Source organism: Phascolarctos cinereus, unplaced genomic scaffold (genome assembly GCF_003287225.1).
Source record: "Phascolarctos cinereus isolate Bilbo 61053 unplaced genomic scaffold, phaCin_HiC Scaffold_3;HRSCAF=262, whole genome shotgun sequence".
Classification (NCBI taxonomy): Eukaryota; Metazoa; Chordata; class Mammalia; order Diprotodontia; family Phascolarctidae; genus Phascolarctos; species Phascolarctos cinereus.
The window spans coordinates 252,345,566-252,363,592 of record NW_027555736.1 but is presented as its reverse complement, the minus strand read 5'-3'; the positions used below and the strand labels follow the sequence as shown (position 1 = coordinate 252,363,592).

General features: G+C 34.4%; 1 protein-coding gene across 1 annotated transcript in view; it reads right to left on the bottom strand.

The window, feature by feature from the left end:
* The window catches only part of NIN (ninein), a 164,871-nt gene that overhangs the window by 58,266 nt on the left and 88,578 nt on the right, over window positions 1–18,027 (bottom strand). Inside the window, 10 exon segments of the mRNA XM_021004667.2 lie at window positions 1–509; window positions 512–1,845; window positions 2,904–3,430; window positions 5,448–5,569; window positions 7,234–7,372; window positions 7,665–7,754; window positions 13,087–13,197; window positions 15,577–15,774; window positions 16,246–16,387; window positions 17,523–17,659. Of these exon segments, the coding sequence (XP_020860326.2) occupies window positions 1–509; window positions 512–1,845; window positions 2,904–3,430; window positions 5,448–5,569; window positions 7,234–7,372; window positions 7,665–7,754; window positions 13,087–13,197; window positions 15,577–15,774; window positions 16,246–16,387; window positions 17,523–17,659 (3,309 nt within the window).

The window sequence follows — 18,027 nt, the reverse complement described above, 5'->3', positions numbered from 1 at the left end:
CATCTTTCCCTGAAGCCAGAAATCTTCAGATACCTTTATTTTGTCTAGAGGCCATGTGTCTTCCTGCCCACAGGTCAGGTTTTCTTGATTACATTCTTTTAAAACAGACTTCACATTCATAAGTTTTTCATCCCATCGTTCCAGCCTTTTATTTTGTTCTAGTATCTTTTTTTCAGCTTCTAGTTCTTGGGTGTCTAAACCAACTTCACTTAAAGAGAAACACTCATACTGCTCCACTGATCTTTCCTGGAGTTTCTCAATCTTATCCTCAAGTCTCAAAACTAGAGTCTTCAGGTCTTCATTTTCAATTTTAACTTCACCATAGCTCTGTTTAATCCTGAGGAATGCTTTAGTTACTGTCTCAACTTTCTTCAGCTCAGTCTGCAATCTGAAAACTTCTGAAGTGAGATCTCTGTTATTTTCCATTTCCTTATTATATTGTGCTTCCATCATTTTGAGTTCTTCCTGAAGACAGTAATTTTCCCGATTGGCGTCCTCATATAACATCTATACTTGGCAATAGCCTCAGGATTATTCTCAAGTACTTTTACTTTCTTTTTTAGAATAGAAACATCAAAAATTAAATCCTGCTTATTGTCAGAAGCTTGATCAGACTCTGTGTGTAAGACCTTCAATCTATCCTGAAGATGAGGAAACTTATTTTTTAGGTCCAAACTCTCAGTACTTGTTACTTCATTATTCTCTAACTCAGAAAAACCCTCTAATGATCCTAAAGACTCCTGCGTTTTAGTTTCTAGTGTCTGAAAAGAACTTATTTCTGTCCTTTCCGATTCTTGAACATTGTCATCTAGTGATTCACATAGACTATGGGTAACAATGCCTTCGCCTTGTTTTATTCTGTTTTGTGATGAAAGTATCTCTATTTGTTCCAGTGAAGTTCTGAATAAGTCATCATTTGACTCCTCTAAAGAAGCTAATGTCACTGACTCTGGATCTAATTTTTGTAGCCTCTGATGTAACTTGATGATTTCAGCAGCCATTTTGACATTTTCCTTTACGGCCCTCTCATGGGCCCGTTGCAGATTTATGAGAATATCACCATTTTCTTCCAAAAGTTGTGTACCTTGCTGAACCAGTGACATCTCACTAGCCATGTCTGCATTTTCACTTGTTTCTACTTGGTAGCTACTCTGAGGCTTGGTAAGTATTCCATGCTGCAATTCCTTTATCTTATTCTGAAGTCTAGGAATTTCTAAACTTAGCTCAACTTTCTCTCTGTCTGCTTTCTCACAAGTTTTTTTGTTGAAGTCCTCCATTGTGAGAAATTGAGAAGCTATGTCTTCCTTTTCATATTCACACTTAATCTCTTGCTCTTTAAGTTTCTGCCTATCTAATTTCCCTGTTTCATCTACCTGAGACGTGAAACGCTCGCCATCTTTAAATCCTTTTTCATGACTGTTCTTGGGCTCAAATATTTGCTTGAACATTTGGTTTTGCTGACTTTCAGCCACATTCCTTAGTTCCTCTAGGTCTTTTTGCAGCTGCTGTTTCTCAGCTACTAAGCTGATTAAATGTTCTTTATATTTCTTCTCTAGTATCTCTTGCTGTCTTGTCAAAGCAAGAAAGTTTGCTTTCTCATGTTTCAGTGTCTGTTTAAGTTGTTCTTGTGCTTCAGCACACTCCTGGATGAGTTCATCCTTTTCAAATTCCCACTTAGATTTTTCCTCATATTGCTGTTCCATTAGGTCCTTCAGCTCTTGCTGATAGGAATCTTTCAGGTTTATTAGGAAGTCTTCATATTTGCTTGGGACTTTTTGGCATTCATTCAGAAAATGGGCTTCTATGTGAGAGTTTCTTCTATTATACTCAATTTCCATTTTATTCCTAAATGTGGTTAACAGACAGCATTACTGAAACTGCTGCCAACTCATAAAACAAATAGCAACATTTTCCCCAACTCCACCCTTTTCCCTATATGAAAGTTATTGTGAAGGTTTTGCATACTTCTAAAAATAATTAGCCACTTTTTTATGTGAAAAATATAAAAGGAGTTTGAGTCTAAATACAGGAAAAAAAGCTATCATAAAGGCACACTGACCTCATGAAAGCTTTTTAAAACTATTTTTTCTATAGAAAAATGACTTTCCTCCTCCATGAGAATAAAATTCTGAATAGCATGCCATAAAGATAAGGAGCTTACTAATTGAACTCAACACCTAAAATGACATTAAATACACAAGTGCATATTAACATAACTCTCACCTTGGTTAGGCAATGTATATAATCTGTCAACTTTAAATGAGAACAATTCTTTAATTACTTTTAGAATATTAATCAGATTATCTGCAAATATTTAGGAATGAGTTTAGTTGTTTTGTTTTGTGAAATAGCATAAGATTAAGCACGGAATCCAAATATTATTTCATAGTTCAACTTATGAAATATGACTACACTCTGAACAATGCAGTATGATAGCATTTCTACTTACACATCTGAAACTGCACTGGGAAAAGCTAAAATGAACACGAAGTATTAGATCAAGCTACTGAGAGACCTTCCTTTGTGCTAAACTCACATTAATCCTAGTTGCAAAACAATTATGAACATATTTGGAATGGAAAGAGGCCTTTGAAATAATAGGCCAAAATTGTGCTAGTCCTGCTCTCACATCATTCTAAATGTGCTATGTCACATGTGTGGTATTGTATGCCAACAAGCCTTGCTTAAAAAAAAAAAGACAAACTCATCTTCACTTACATAGCAGTCTTAATAATCTAAAGCTAGTACTGTGCCTACATGATGCCAAAATTTGTTTTTAGAAAATGGAAAATTTCCAGTAGACTATTAAATTGTTACTGAGCTTACTGAACTGATTGAGTACTTTTAATGTCATGCAGAGCAGTCTCATTTAACTCTTACTCCACTTATCTTTGGTTTCTTACCTTTCCTCCTGCAGTTTGTTTTGGTGCTTTTCTAGTAGTTTCTTTTGTAGCTCTTCTTTCTCAAGAGCATGTTTTTCCATTAGGCTTTTTAGCTGCTCCTGGTAAAATTCTTCAAGTTTATGTTTCTCTTCTTCCTTTGCCTTAACTAAGTCTCTCATCTTCTCTTCAGCCCAGGTACCATTTTGAATGAGACCCTCCCTCTCTCTGTTAAAGCTTTCCTCTACCTGCTGCAGTCGATTCTTGAGAGCTGCTTCATGTTCTAACTTCAGCTTCTCCTGGAGATGAGCCTTTTCTTCATTAAACTTCATTTGTAATTCATTTTTCTCCTTTATATACCTACAGTCTGTTTGTTGTTGTTCTTTCTTCAGAGCAACTGTCTGTTTCTGTAGTTCTGCAATTTCAGTTTTAAGGGCACTTAATTGTTTTTCCAAGGCATGCATCTCATTCTTGTACTTTTGTTTCACATTTTCTTGCTCTTTTTCACAGTTGGCCTTGGTTTCATCTAACTGCTTTTCATAATGGATCATCTACAGCATAAATAAGAGAAGAAGTCATTTAATTTCAAAATCAAATAAAGGAACAAAATGATGATGGTTGTCTCCTTCAAGACTTTTCCTCCAGAGACTCCAAAATTTTTGCTATATGAGTATATACACAGTGGAATCTCAGGAAAATTATCCACCAAAGTCAGCTGTCCACCAGATGATCCTACTATGTCATACTAACAGATACATTGGATGTCACCTAGTATCTAGACCCAGAGGTAGTTTCTGTGTAAAGAATCTGTTTCAATCTTTTCAAAGATTTTTACTTGCTCCTCCTATCTCATCTTAATTTATCTGGATTTGGCCCAGTTTTTTTCAAGGCATAGCCATGCTAAAACTGAAAATATACAATCAAAATCAGAACATATAAGTGTGCACAAAATTAAGTTTTCATGTTGCTTCTGAAATAGATCAAATTAGTCTAAAAATTTAAATCAAACTAAAATTTCATTTTGTATTTTTAATCATCCTTGTGATTATACACTTTGGGTATGTGTCTGTGTTTGTGTGTGTATGTATAGGAATTTTAACCAGACTAAAAGTGGCATAAGAAACACTGTTTCCTGAACTTTGTCATATTTCTTCTTCAATATGCTGCACTGTTTTAGTGATTGCCTCAAAGAAGCTTATTCTTTAATTTGGTGTATCTTCATGTAGACTACATTTTAAATTATGTAAGTAAAAATTAAAATAATAAAAAGGACAAAATTGTAAAATTTCAGAGGTCCAGGTAGGTATAAGTAAATGCAGAAAATAACCCATCATTGGTGATATCAAGATTTTGTTCAGTCATTTTCAGTCATGTTTGACTCTTTGCGATCCCATTTGGGGTTTTCTTGGCAAAGATATTGGGAGTGGTTTTCCATGTCCTTCTCCAGTTCATTTCACAAATGAGGAAATTGAGACAAACAGGGTTAAGAGACTTGCCTAGAGTCACATACCCAGTAAGTGTTTGAGGCCAGATTTGAACTCAGAGAGTTGAGTCTTCCTGACTCCAGGCCTGGCACTCTAGCTACTATATCATCTAGCTGCCAGGACACATATCAAGACACCAGGGCACAACTCTGGTTTCCTTGGTGGTCCCTGTTTCCTAGAAAGTCATAATTTTAGTCTCACAAAGCAATATGGGTCAAAACTGAAGTGCATGTGAGTTTTGGTGTTTTCATTCCATTTTATAGAGCTGCTGAAGTTAACTCTCTTAGACCTTAAAAAAACTCTGTAAGGACATTTTGCACTTTGAAATGAATGTCTTCCTTTAAACTTAGAAAAGTATCCCTCCCTCCTAATGCAATCTTTTTTTATTGGGATCTGTGATTTTACTGGCATAGAAATTCTTTTCACACAATGGCAATTTATCTGCAACTTACTGTCCTGGAAAGCAAATTACATGACAAAAGTGATTCCTATGTTGTTGATGGGTTTTTCTTTTTTTTTTTAATGTAAGTTAGAGGTGGATCTGGATATTAAGAAACCAAAAATGCCAGTTGGAAATAATTTTGTAAGTGTCTAGCATAATCTATAACTAACTTTTGGGAGTTAGGGTTAAGGAAAATAAGACAAGTTCTTCATCAGTTGAAGACAAGGGAAGGAAATTAGCATTTTTTAAGTGGCTGCTATGTGCCTGGCACTTGTACTAGGTTCTTTACAAATATGATCTAGTTTGATCTTCATAACAACTTTCCGAAGTAGGTATGATTATTTTCCCCATTTTACAGTTAAAGAAACTTAGGCAGACAAAGTTTAAGTGAGTTAGCCAGGAAGTATCTGCAGATATATTTGAACTCAGGTTTTCCTCACTCCAAGACTAGGACTCAATCCATTGGGCAATCTAACTTGAGAAAATGTTTCTCAGAGAAAGAAGACTGTTCATGAAAAGAGTTTTTGAAAAACTCATAAAGACCTGTTGATGTTCAAAGATGTAGATTTTGACTGAATGGCAAAAACTTTTTACCCTTTTGGAAGGTGGACATACATTTGAAGTTTAATAATAACTACTTACTTTATCCTCGAGTTCCAGCGTTAAACATTTCATGTCCCTATGATGCTGTTCTTTCAGTTGTTCAATAATCAATTCTGCTTCTATGCTCATGTTTAGTGGATTATAATTTTCAGAACCAAATCCTAAAATACAAATTAGCCCATTTACACTAGATTTTGCTGCTTTTTACATTCCCCCCCCCCAATAAAGTACAACTCTGTAATCTGAGATAAGACATTTTATCTCAGCCTATGATACTTCAGGGAATTCAGGAAATAACTGTATGCAGAACTTACTGTGGTCAAAGAAGTCCTCATCTATGTACTAGGTGAATATTTGGGTAAATTTGTCCTTTAACTCAGGGGTAATGCACTATGCTTTTATTCTCTTGAGCAGGGAAGGAAGATGGAGAGAGGTTGGTAGCAACAACTTTAACCCTCCTAAACTGCTAAGCCATTTGGCAGATGTATAGTCAAAGGAGGAAAGATGTGTACATAGAGCTCTAGATGATCCAGAATACATACACACATATACACACACATACACACAGACAAATAGATATATACAATATATAGATATAGATATATATAATACATATAGATAGATAGATAGATACTATATATATGGGTGTGTGTGTGTGGATAGATAGATAGATAGATAGATAGATAGATAGATAGATATAGATATATAATTCTTGAGATCCACTATGGTTTATTCCACATATTTGATTGCAAAAGAAGAAGTTAACATCAACATTTTTCAAATAATGAATTTTATATATTATCTAGGGGAGTTCTTAACCTTTTTTAGATCATGGAAACTTTTCTCAGTTTGGTAAAGTCTATGGACCATTTCTTCCCACAATTCCAGGCCTTGATAGTGAGCGAAATTAATGGCTAAAAGGTTGGAGTATCAGGATAGGGTCTTTAGTCCTTCTCTGCTATATGTAAGGAAAATCTTACCAGTCAGCAGCTCTCATGTTTTGAAATATCCACCCTCCTCCCCTAGCCTACCTGCCATTTTTCTAAACTAGTTTCTATCTCTAAGAATCTCCTTTCAAAATACAAATGCCCTACTAAGGAAAGGGGGAAGGGCAACCACACAGCTAATTTTAGTTGCAATATTATCAGAGATTATCTAAGAACTAGCTAAAGGCAAAAATACAGCAAAGGAGATGCAACTGAGCAAGGGCTTGTCAAAGGAAAAAAATGCTGGGGGAAAGGAAAAGAAATAATAGACATGTGCTTCTGGTGTATCTGGAAACACGACAAAAAACTAACTTCGCAAACTTTAATTTTTCTAGGACCAGTATTACCACTAAAACTGTCCTATACCCCTTAGGTTCTTAAATTTGATCTAAAATATTCACTTCATCTTCAAGGCCATCAAGAAACAACATAATAGAGATGCAGAAAAATCCCAGGGTCCTTGATACATCCTTTACACCTAAGTATTCTCTTGGAATATATATGGAGAAATCCAAGAGTAATTGAGTATCTAAGTCTAAATAATCAAGGGACTATGCATAGTATCAGCCAGCTATTAAATCAAAGACATTATTTTATATCTGCTCATTTCAAAAATTCCTAGATCAATTGTAGTTCCTAAGGTAATCTCTTCAGTGATTAGGACTTCAAAGAACAAAATGAAAACTCTCTCAAAAACTCCCTCCTTCTTCCCAGATATAGCTGAATAGCTTAGTAAAATAATGTTGACAAGTCATTTTTTCATTTCTTATGATTTGAGTCAAACATACCTAGGTCTCAACAAAGAATGTTTCAAAAGTTTTAGGCTTGAGTGTGTATACCTTGGTCAAGGTCCGTACTGTGATGTCTAACATCAAACTCCTCGGAAAGTGACTTCTTGAAAGGAAGTTTAAACACTTTGCCTTGAGCACGATATTCCTCCAGTTCAGACTGGAGTTCATCCACTTGGTCTTGTAACATCTGAGGGAAAAAATGGCCCAAAATAAAATGGGAGATAAATTCAAATTGTAACATTAGAGCAACAACAATAAAACATGAAGAGCAAAACCCTGGTTCTTGAGGGCAAGACAACAATGTGGTAATTCCTTTCTTGAATATAATAGAAGTCTTACCTTCTAGCAAGCCCTAGTAACTCAAGCTCCATTCAGCACAAGTTCTCTAAATTCGTTTATATTTTAAATGCAATTTGCATGGTTCTTCAACTAACTATTATGCTTCAAGGCAACAGAAAAGGAATTCTTCTAACACTTACTCTGCACTGGTGTTCATATTCAGTTTTCATCCGAGTTAGTCTTTCTTCTTGCAAAAGGAACTCAGCACTGTTGGGATCTAGGTCATGAAACTGCAAGAGGAAAAAAAGCTAGTAGAGAGCTTTCACAGATGTCCCTCCTCATCTGTAACATGCTAGACATTGATTTCTAGGTTTTATCTAGCCTCTTTCACCTGAAAGGAGTTTTATAATTATTTTTAAAAATACCATCAAATAACTGAAAACAAAATGTTCAATCAACTGTAGATAACCAGACTGCTACTTCTTGGTATTATGTGTTTTCTCCTGCTTCCCAAACTCACATAACTGACATTAATACAGATATTTGCAAAAACACATATCCACACTACCAATGATCCCAAACCAAAGTTAAACTACTTTAACATGAGGTTTTTTCAAATGAGACTGTTGTTATCATTTTGAATAAGACACATAAAAATAGAAAAAGAGCAGATTAATAAATTGCATGCAACTAAAAAAAGCTAGAAAAGGAATAAATTTGAAAATCTTCAACTAAATGCCAAATTGGAAATCCTGAAAATCAAAGGAGAAATCAAGAAAAGTGAGAAAACCTTTGAACTAATATATAAAACTAGTAGCTGTTTTTAAGGGAAAAAAAAGAATAAAATAGATGAATCATTGGTTAATTTGATTCACAAAAAGAAAGAAGAAAATCAAATTACTAATATCAAAAATGAAAAGGGTGAGTTCACCACCAATGAAGACGAATTTAAAACAATTATTAGGAGCTATTTTGCCCAACTAGATGCCAACAGATTTAACAATCTAAGTGAAATGGATGAATATTTACAAAAATATAAATATAAATTGCCCAAATTAACAGAAGAAGAAATTGAAATTGAATGAAAAAATACCCAGGAACAGATCAATTCACAACTGAATTCTACCAAGCATGTAAAGAACAAATAATTCCAGTTCTATAGAAACTATTTGGGAAAATAGGCAAAAAGGAAGTCCTACCAAATTACTTTTATGACATAAATACGGTAATGATACCTAAACCAGGAAGACCTAAAACAGAGAGAGAAAACCTTAGACCAATTTCTCTAATGAATATTGATGCAAAAAGTTTTCCTAAAATACTAGCAAGGAGATTACAGCAATATATCACAAAGATCATGCACTATGACCAGGCAAGACTTATACCAGGAATACCAAGGCCAGGTCAATATTAGGAAAACTATCAGCATAAATGACCATATCCATAATAAAACCAACAGAAAATTGAATGGGGATAGAAAAGGATATGCCTTTTTTCTCAGTGTTATATGGCACCTACACAAATATTGACCGTGTATTAGGGCATAATAACCTCACAATCAAATGTAGAAAGGCAGAAATATTACATGCATCCTTTTCAGATCATAATGCAATAAAAATATGTTCAATAAAGGACAGTGGAAAGATAGATGAAAAATTAATTAGAATCTAAATAATATAATTCCAAAGAATTAGTGGGTCCAAGAACAAATCATAGAAACAATTAATAATTTCATTAAAGAAAATGACAACAATGAGACAGCATACTTTAATTTATGGGATGCAGTCAAAGAATATTTGGGGAAATTTTATATCTCTGAACTCTAATATCAATAAAATAGAGTAAGAGAAGATCAGTGAAGTGGGCATTCACTTTTAAAAAAAAACTAGAAAAACAACAAATTAAAAATTCCCAATTCAACACCAAATCAGAAATCATGAAAACCAAAGGTGAGATTAATAAAATTGAAACTAAGAAAACTTTTGAGCTAATAAATAAAACTAGGAGCTGGTTTATGGAGAAAAAAAACAAATAAGATAAATAAACCATTGGCTAATTTGATATTAAAAAGGTGCCAAAATAGCTCCAGTATCAAAAATGAAAAGGGTGAACTCACCACCAATGAATAAGAAATTAAAACAATTCTTAGAACTATTTTGCCCAATTATATGCCAATAAATCTGACAATTTAAGGAAAATTAATGAATATTTACAAAATATAAATCTTCTAGATTATCAGAAGAGGACATAAAATACTTAAATAACTCTATCTTCAAAAAACGAATTGATCAAGCCATCAATGCACTCCCTATGAAAAAATCCCCAGGGCCAGATGGGTTCACAAATGAATTCTTCCAAACATTTAAATAACAATCAATTCTAGTAAAACATAAACTATTTGGAAAAATAGGCAGAGACCTACCAAATTCCTTTTACAGCACAGATATGGTGCTGATACCTAAACCAGGAAGAGCAAAAACAGAGAAAAAAAACTATAGTCCCATTTCCCTGATGAATATTGATGCAAAAAATTTACATAAAATATTAGCAATGAGATTACAGCAATATATCACATGGATCATATATTATGAAGAGCATAGCAGGAATGCAGAATTGGTTTGATATTAGGAAAATATCAGCATACCCGACCATATCAATAACAGAAATCATATATCTCAATAGATATGGGAAAAGCTTTAGACAAAACACAGCACCCATTCCTTTTAAAAATATAGGAAGTATAGGAATAAATGGAACTTTCTTTAAAATGATAAGTAGTATCTATCTAAAACCACCAGCAAGCATTATCTATAATGGGAATAAGCTAGAAGAGATTCCAATAAGATCAGGGGTGAAGTAAGGATGCCCATTATCACCACTATTATTCAATACTGTACTAAAATGCTAATTTTAACAAAAAGTAACTTTAGGAATTAGAATAGAAAATGAGGGAACAAAACTACTACTCTTTGCAGATGATGGCATACTTAGAGAATCCTGGAGAATCAACTAAAAAACTAATTGAAATAATTAACAACTTCAGCAACAATGCAAAATATAAAATAAATGCACATAAACCATCAACATTTCTTTATATTACCAACAAAACCCAGCAAGAAAAACTAGAAAGAAAAATTCTATTTAAAATAATTGCAGATAATATAAAATACTTGGGAACCTACCTGCCAAGACAAAACCCCATAACTATATGAAGACGATTACAAAACACTTTACACACAAATCGTTAGATTTAAACAAAGGGAGAAATATTTACTTAACTCATGGGTAGGCTCAGCCAGTATAATAAACATGACAATTTTAACTAAATTAATTCCAATCACACTACCAAAAAAGTATTTTAGAGCTACAAAAAAATAATAAAATTCATCTGAAAGAACAAAAAGTTAAGAATATCAGGAGAATCCATATAAAAAAAAATTTGAAGGAAGATAGCCTAGCTCTACCAGATCTCAAACTATATTACACAGTGATAGTCATCAAAACAATCTGGTACTGGCTAGGAAATGAAGTGGTCGATCAGTGGGATATATTACATACACAATATGCAGTAGTAAATGACCGTGGTAATCTGGTATTTAATAAACACAATAATCTAAATTTTGGTGGCAATAACTCACCATTTAGCAAAAATTTTTGGGAAAACTGGACAATAGTTTGGCAGAAACTAGGCAGAGACCAACATTCACACTGTATACCAAAATCAGGTCAAAATGGGTACATGATTTAGACATAAATTGTGATACCATAAGCAAAAGAGAGGACCATGAAATAATTTACCTCTCAGATCTGTGGATGCGGGAAGAATTTACGACAAAGCAATAGCTAGAGAGCATTAAGGCAAATAAAATGGACAATTTTCATTGCTGCTCAATTGTTTTCAGTCATGTCCAGCTCTTCATGATCCTATTTGGGCATTTTTTGTTTTTTAGCAAAAATACTGGAGTAGTTTGCCATTTTCTTCACTAGCTCATTTCACAGAAGAGGAAACTGAAGTAAACAAGGTTAAGTGACTTGCCCAGGGTCACACAGCTAGTAAGTGTCTGAGACCAGATTTGAAATCAAGATGATAAGTCTTCCTTAGACCAGTCCTGGCATTCTGACCACTGAACCACCTACATGCCCTAATTTTGATTACATTAAATTAAAAAGATTTTGTGCGCGCGCATGCGTGTGCACACACACACACACACACACACACACACACACACACACACACAATTCCCAATGCAGCCAAGTTTAGAAGAAAAGCAAGAAAATTTTACAGCAAGTCTCTCTGACAAAGGACTTATTTCTCAAATATATAGGGAAATGAATCAAATTTATAAGACCATAAGTCAATCCCCAATTGATCAATGGTCAAAGGATATGAATGAGCAGTTTTTAGAAAAAGAAATAAATACTATGTACAGTCATATGGAAAAAATGCTCTAAGTCACTATTGGTTAGAGAAATGCAAATTAAAACAACTCTGAGGTACCACCTCATACCTATCAGATTGGCTAAAATTATAGGAAAGGAAAATGACAAATGTTGGAGGGGATGTGGAAAAATAAGGACACTAATGTATTGTCAATTGAGTTGTGAACTAATCCAACCATCCTGAAGAGCAATTTGGAACTGTGTCCAAATGACTACAAAACTGTGACCTAGCCTTTGACCTAGCAATAGCACTACTAGGTCTAACTCTCAAAGAGATCAAAGGAAAAGGACTTATTTGTACAAAAATATTGATAGCAGCTCTTTTAGTGATAACAAAGAATTGAAAATTAAGGGAATGCCCATCAGTTGGGGAATGGCTAAACACATTATGTTATATGATTGTAATGGAATGCTACTGTGCTTTACAAAATGACAAGCAGATCTATATCCAGAGAAAGAACTATGGAGTCTGAATGCAGATTGAAGCATACTATTTTCACTTTTTTTGTTTTTTGTCTTTTCTTTCTCATGATTTTCCCCTGTTGTTCTGATTCTTCTTTCACAACATGACTAATGCGGAAATATGTTTAATATGATGTACATATATAACCTATATCAGATTGCTTTCTATCTTGGGGAAGGGGGATGAAAAGGAGGTAGAAAAAAAAATTTGGAATTCAAAATCTTATAAAAGTGAATGTTGAAAACTATCTTTACAAGTAATTAGAAAAAAAATGAATATTCTTAAGTGAAAAAAAAAGAAAGAAATGATGAGCAGGATACTTTCAGAATAAACTGGGAAGACTCATGATCTGATGCAAAGTAAAGTGAACAGAACCAGAAGAACATTGTACAGAGTAACAGAAATATTGTATGATGATCATCTGCGAATGACTTAGCTATTCTCAGCAATACAGTGATCCAAGATAATTATAAAGGATTTTGATGAAAAATGCTATCCACCTCCAGAGAAAGAATGATGGAGTCTGAATACAGATCAAAGCATACTTTTTAAACTTTTGGGGTTTTTTTCAGCAGAGGGTTGCTTTGGCAAAATGGTCAATATGGAAATATCTTTCACATGATCACACATAAATAATCAATATTTAAAATGTTAATTGTTTTTACATTAAGAAAAAAATAAAAAAGAATAAATCATATCATCTTAAACAAGCATCTGACCTTTTCTGCTAGCATATTGTCCAAATTCTTCTGCAGTTTGGTTATCAGACTCTCATACTCTGCAAGCTTTTCTGTATTTTCCAGTAGTTCACTTTCTAAACGACTGTTTTCCTAGAGAAAATTGAAAATCACATTTATAAAAAGTTTCCCTAATTTTTGCACGATGTCCTATAAGGCATAAAACACTGCTTATTACTATTATTTCCTCCATTTTGAAATGAGCTAAAGGTACATAAAACCACTGACATAAAACCTAGTCACGATGGGTTTTTTTGTTTTTGTTTTTAGAAAAGATGATGCCAGTAGTAAACAAAGATTGTTAGCCAGGGGAAGATATGTGTGTACAAAGAATCTCTGAGTAATCCAGAAGACACATCTGGCACCCAGAAAAGGGATTCTTGAGACCCATTAAGGTTGCTCCACATATTTGGCTATCCTAAAGGAGAGATAATATGACAACAGTCTTTTAATAATGAACTTTAGGTACTATTCAAAGCAAGACTTCATAATTTTTTGTGTGTCATAAGGTGAAGTTTATGGATCCCTCCTCAGAATAATGTTTTTAAATGCAAATAACAAAATACAAAGGATTACAAAAGAAACCAATTACATTTTTTAAAACCAAGTTTATAGGCTAGGTTAAGAACCTTTGATATAGAGCAAATATAAAAATAAGTACACTGTATAAACCCAATACAAAATAAATTTAGAGCAGGCCTAATAAAAACCAGGCATCAGAGATAATAATGCTGTAGAAGAAAAAAAATGCTAGATTAGGAAATATGAAACCTGTATTCTAATCCTGCCTCATATACTTATACTAACTATTTGACAAGGGGAAGTCACTTAACCTGTCAGAGGTTCAATTTCCTCATCTATAAATAGGGATGATAATATTTGCACTACTTACCTCATAGGGTTGCTATGAAGAATGCAATCTGCAATTCTTAGAGTGCTATATAAATGTGAGTTATTATTATAATCAATAACAAGAATATGTATAGTAGCTGCAGTAACAGTAGTAGTAAATGGTGGCCAGGAAACAATGGTATTCATAAATGTTGGCCAGGACAAGCTAGATTCTATAGGTCAAACAGAACTTTATTAAGCTAATTCATTTGTGCCATGTCTAGTTGAAAATATATGTGGCCTATAAAGCCTCAAAACATCTTCACTCGAGAAAAAAAGAACTGACAAAATCAGCTGGCTTTGTTGCAGCTGAAAACATTAGTCAAGGGTTAGAAAATAAGAGAGTAATAATCCGCATTTTGTTACTATTATCACTGTTGGCAATCTTATTTATTCTAATCTTTGTAGCTGAAGGTGTAGAAGCTCTATTCATAGGCCTGCATTGGAATATGAAAAGAAAACCAACGCACTTCAAGCTTTCAAGATATTGGGCAGGATATTTTATTTCACTGACATGGAGAACTCAGGATGAGAAAATTTCCTTCTGCCAATGTAGGCAGGCACCTGGTTCTCTACAACTTCTCACCTTTAGTGAGTTGCCTAAGCCAATGAGAGGTAGAGAGATTTGCACAAAGTCACACAGTATGGGGGCAGCTAGGTGGCGCAGTGGATAGAGCACCGGCCCTGAAGTCAGGAGGACCTGAGTTCAAATCCGGCCTCAGACCAAACACTTGACGCTTACTAGCTGTGTGACCCTGGGCAAGTCACTTAAACCCAATTGCCTAAAAAACAAAACAAAACAAAAAAGTCATACAGTATGATTCAGAGGTTCTACCAGAACCCAGTATTCAAAATGTACTTGACTACAATGATAGGTCAGTGAATTAACTAGATGTTTCATCTGAGAACAATGAGAAGACAAAAGCAGAACACTAAGGATGAGTAGAACCAAGACTGGTGACTACAATTCAAGCCTGAAGAGAGATGACTAGATCTCATGAAACAACTCAAAATAATCTGGACTGATAACAATCCAAAATTATTCCCTTCTAGATTAAATGTCTTCTACTAGGCACTTCCTTCTCTGCAGAGCTGGGGGACTATGGGTATGGGTATAATGTCAGATTTTTGGCATGCTGCTTATTTGACTATACTGTTCTCTCTCTGCCCCTTTTTAATCCTTAACATAAAAGATTTCTCTCTTTTAAGGGGGGAGGGAACACTGAGAAATTCAGGTGATATAGAAAGACAGCAAGAGATTGTATTTTTTTCTTAAAGTCTTCTCCAAAAAGTACCCATATTTCAGAATTAGGGGTGAGGAAGATTTTGTTCTGTATTATGGTAGGCAACTAAGTGGTATACTGGATAGAATGTAGGGGTCAGAAGACCTGAATTTGAATCTTGACTCATACTGTCAAACCTAGGCAAATCATTTGACCTTCTCATCCTCATCCTCATCTGTAAAATTAAAGTAACAATAGTACCTACCTCACAAGATTGGATCAAATGAAATCAAATACATATAACTCTTTGTTAACCTTGAAGCACTACATGTGTTGGCTATTTAATTTGGTTTGTTACCTTTAAGGAGAAGGTAAGACGGTCCCGAATGTAGTTCTCTTCAGTTTTCATCTTTTCTATTTCCTGCTCCAGTTCCAAATGCTGTTTGCCTACCTGCTGCAGGATCTGTTCTCTCTCCTTTTGGATATCGTTCTTGAAAGATGCTATCTTTTCCTTGTATACTTCCTCCAGTTTCCTACATGTAGGAGTACCAATAAGCTGCTATCAAAATGCTTACATCATCATCTTAAAATAATGTAAATGCAAAAGATAAAATCAAAGAGATAAAAAGGACCTTGAAATAAATCATCTAATCTCTTTGTTTTCCTGTAAACCAGAGGTGGGGAACTTGTGGCCTCAAAGCCACATGTGGCCCTCTAGGTCCTCAAGTGTGGCCCTTTGACTGAATCCAAACTTCGCAAAACAAATCCCCTTAATAAAAGAATTTGTTCTGTAAAACTTGGACTCAGTCAAAAGGCTGCACCTAAGGACTTGGAAGGCTGTATGAGGACTCAGGTTCCCTACCCCTGCTTTAGACAGTCACATAAATTATTACAATGGCAACCATTATATCCTACTTTATTCAGATAATTAAGCAGCAGTTCTCTAAGTTTTGCTTTGGTGATACTAATACAATGTCTTTTGATGAAGGGGTAGGTGAATGAATTTCCAGACTACTACTGGTCTTACCTGAGGTTTATATTCATATTGGTGTTCTATGGAAGCATGATGGTCATCCACTTCAGAGGCCATTAAAGACTTTAGTTTTTCAGCTTTTTCAAGATCTGACTGCAACTTCTCTTTTTCTCTGGTTACTTGGTCAATTTGCTCCCTGGAGGAAAACAGAGTTGAAGTTAGACCATTCCTAGGCAAATTTCCTAACCCAATAGCACTTACAATTTCCCAACCCCAAAGCCCTTATCTCAATGACCTCATATACTTGCTTGTTTTGGTAACAAAAAGTCATCATTAAGAATATTTCAGAATTTTATTTACAATACAAAAAAAAAGACTCCATCTGCATATACTTCAAAGTATGTTAGTACAGGAGGATACCCAACCAAAGAGCTGCCATATCTCCACACAGAATAGAAGATGCCATGTAATAATTACCTTAACAAATTGCTAGATAAGAATTAAAGGACAACATGTACAAAAATATTCGTAGCAGCTCTTTTTGTGGTGGCAAAGAATTGGAAATTGAGAGGACGCCCATCAATTGGGGAATGGCTGAGCAAGTTGTGGTATATGAATGTAATGGAATACTATTGTTCTATAAGAAATGATGAACAGGCTGACTTCAGAAAAACCTGGGAAGACTTATATGGTCTGATGCTGAGTGAAGTGAGCAGAACCAAGAGGACTTTCTATACAATAGCAGCCACATTGTGCAATGACTAAGAATGTTAAACTGAACCCTTCTCTCAGCATTACGAGGATCTAAGACATCTCCAGAGGCCTCGGGATGGAAAATGCTGTCCACATCCAAAGAAAGAACTATGGAAGTCGAATCACTATCACTTATTTTTACCTTCAGTTGAGTTTTGTTTCATCTTTCTGATGGTTCCTCGTATTGGTTTTAATTTTTACTTACAACTTCACTAATGTGAAAATATGTTTAATGGGCATGTAAATGTAAAGCCTATGTCAGATTGTGCACCGTCTTGGGGAAGGTGGGGGGGAAAAAGGGAGAAAAAAATTTCAACTCAAAAGCATATGGAAAAAAAATTTTTTTAAATAAAAATAAACAAACAAACAAACAAACAAATATTACAGGAAGTCACTAAGAGAAATGAACATTTAACAATACTGGATTCACCTCAAATTAAATTTACAAACATAAAAAAAAGATGCTGTTTAAGAAAGGAGTTCTTAATAAATACTGGTGGTAGATCTTTAATAAAAAAAAAAAAAAGAAAGAAAGAATTAAAGGACACAGTAACAGGATAGATTTTTGATCAACTCACGACAAGTGCCTGATCTCAGTCTTGAAGCTGGCCAGGGCTGCCTGGTGCATGCCATTTTTGGTGATTAAAAGCTCATTTTCTAGTGCCAAGGTCAACTCCATTAAGTTGATGCTTCCGTCAAGGCTGAAATCCAAGGCCTAAAGATCAGTAAAATATCATCAATTGAAGGCAGCTAATACCCTTTCTCTAGAGAGTAAAAGGAAAGAAGTTTATAAAAATTTTAAGAGCCAAATTTTTGGTTTGCACATTGAGGACTATACTTCTTTAATAACTAGAATATTAAAGAGCACTACAAATTGAAGGAAAGCTTAGTAAATTATTGGTAATTTGTTTTTGTGAACAAATATCTGTTTCCTCCCATCTTTCCTTCCACTGTAATAGGTCTCTCATGTCTCTTCATGTGAAATAATTTACCCCATTCTAGCTCTCCTTTCCCTCTTTTCCCAGTACAATTATCTTTCTGACCCCTTAATTTTGTTTTTTTGGGATATTATCCCATCAAAGT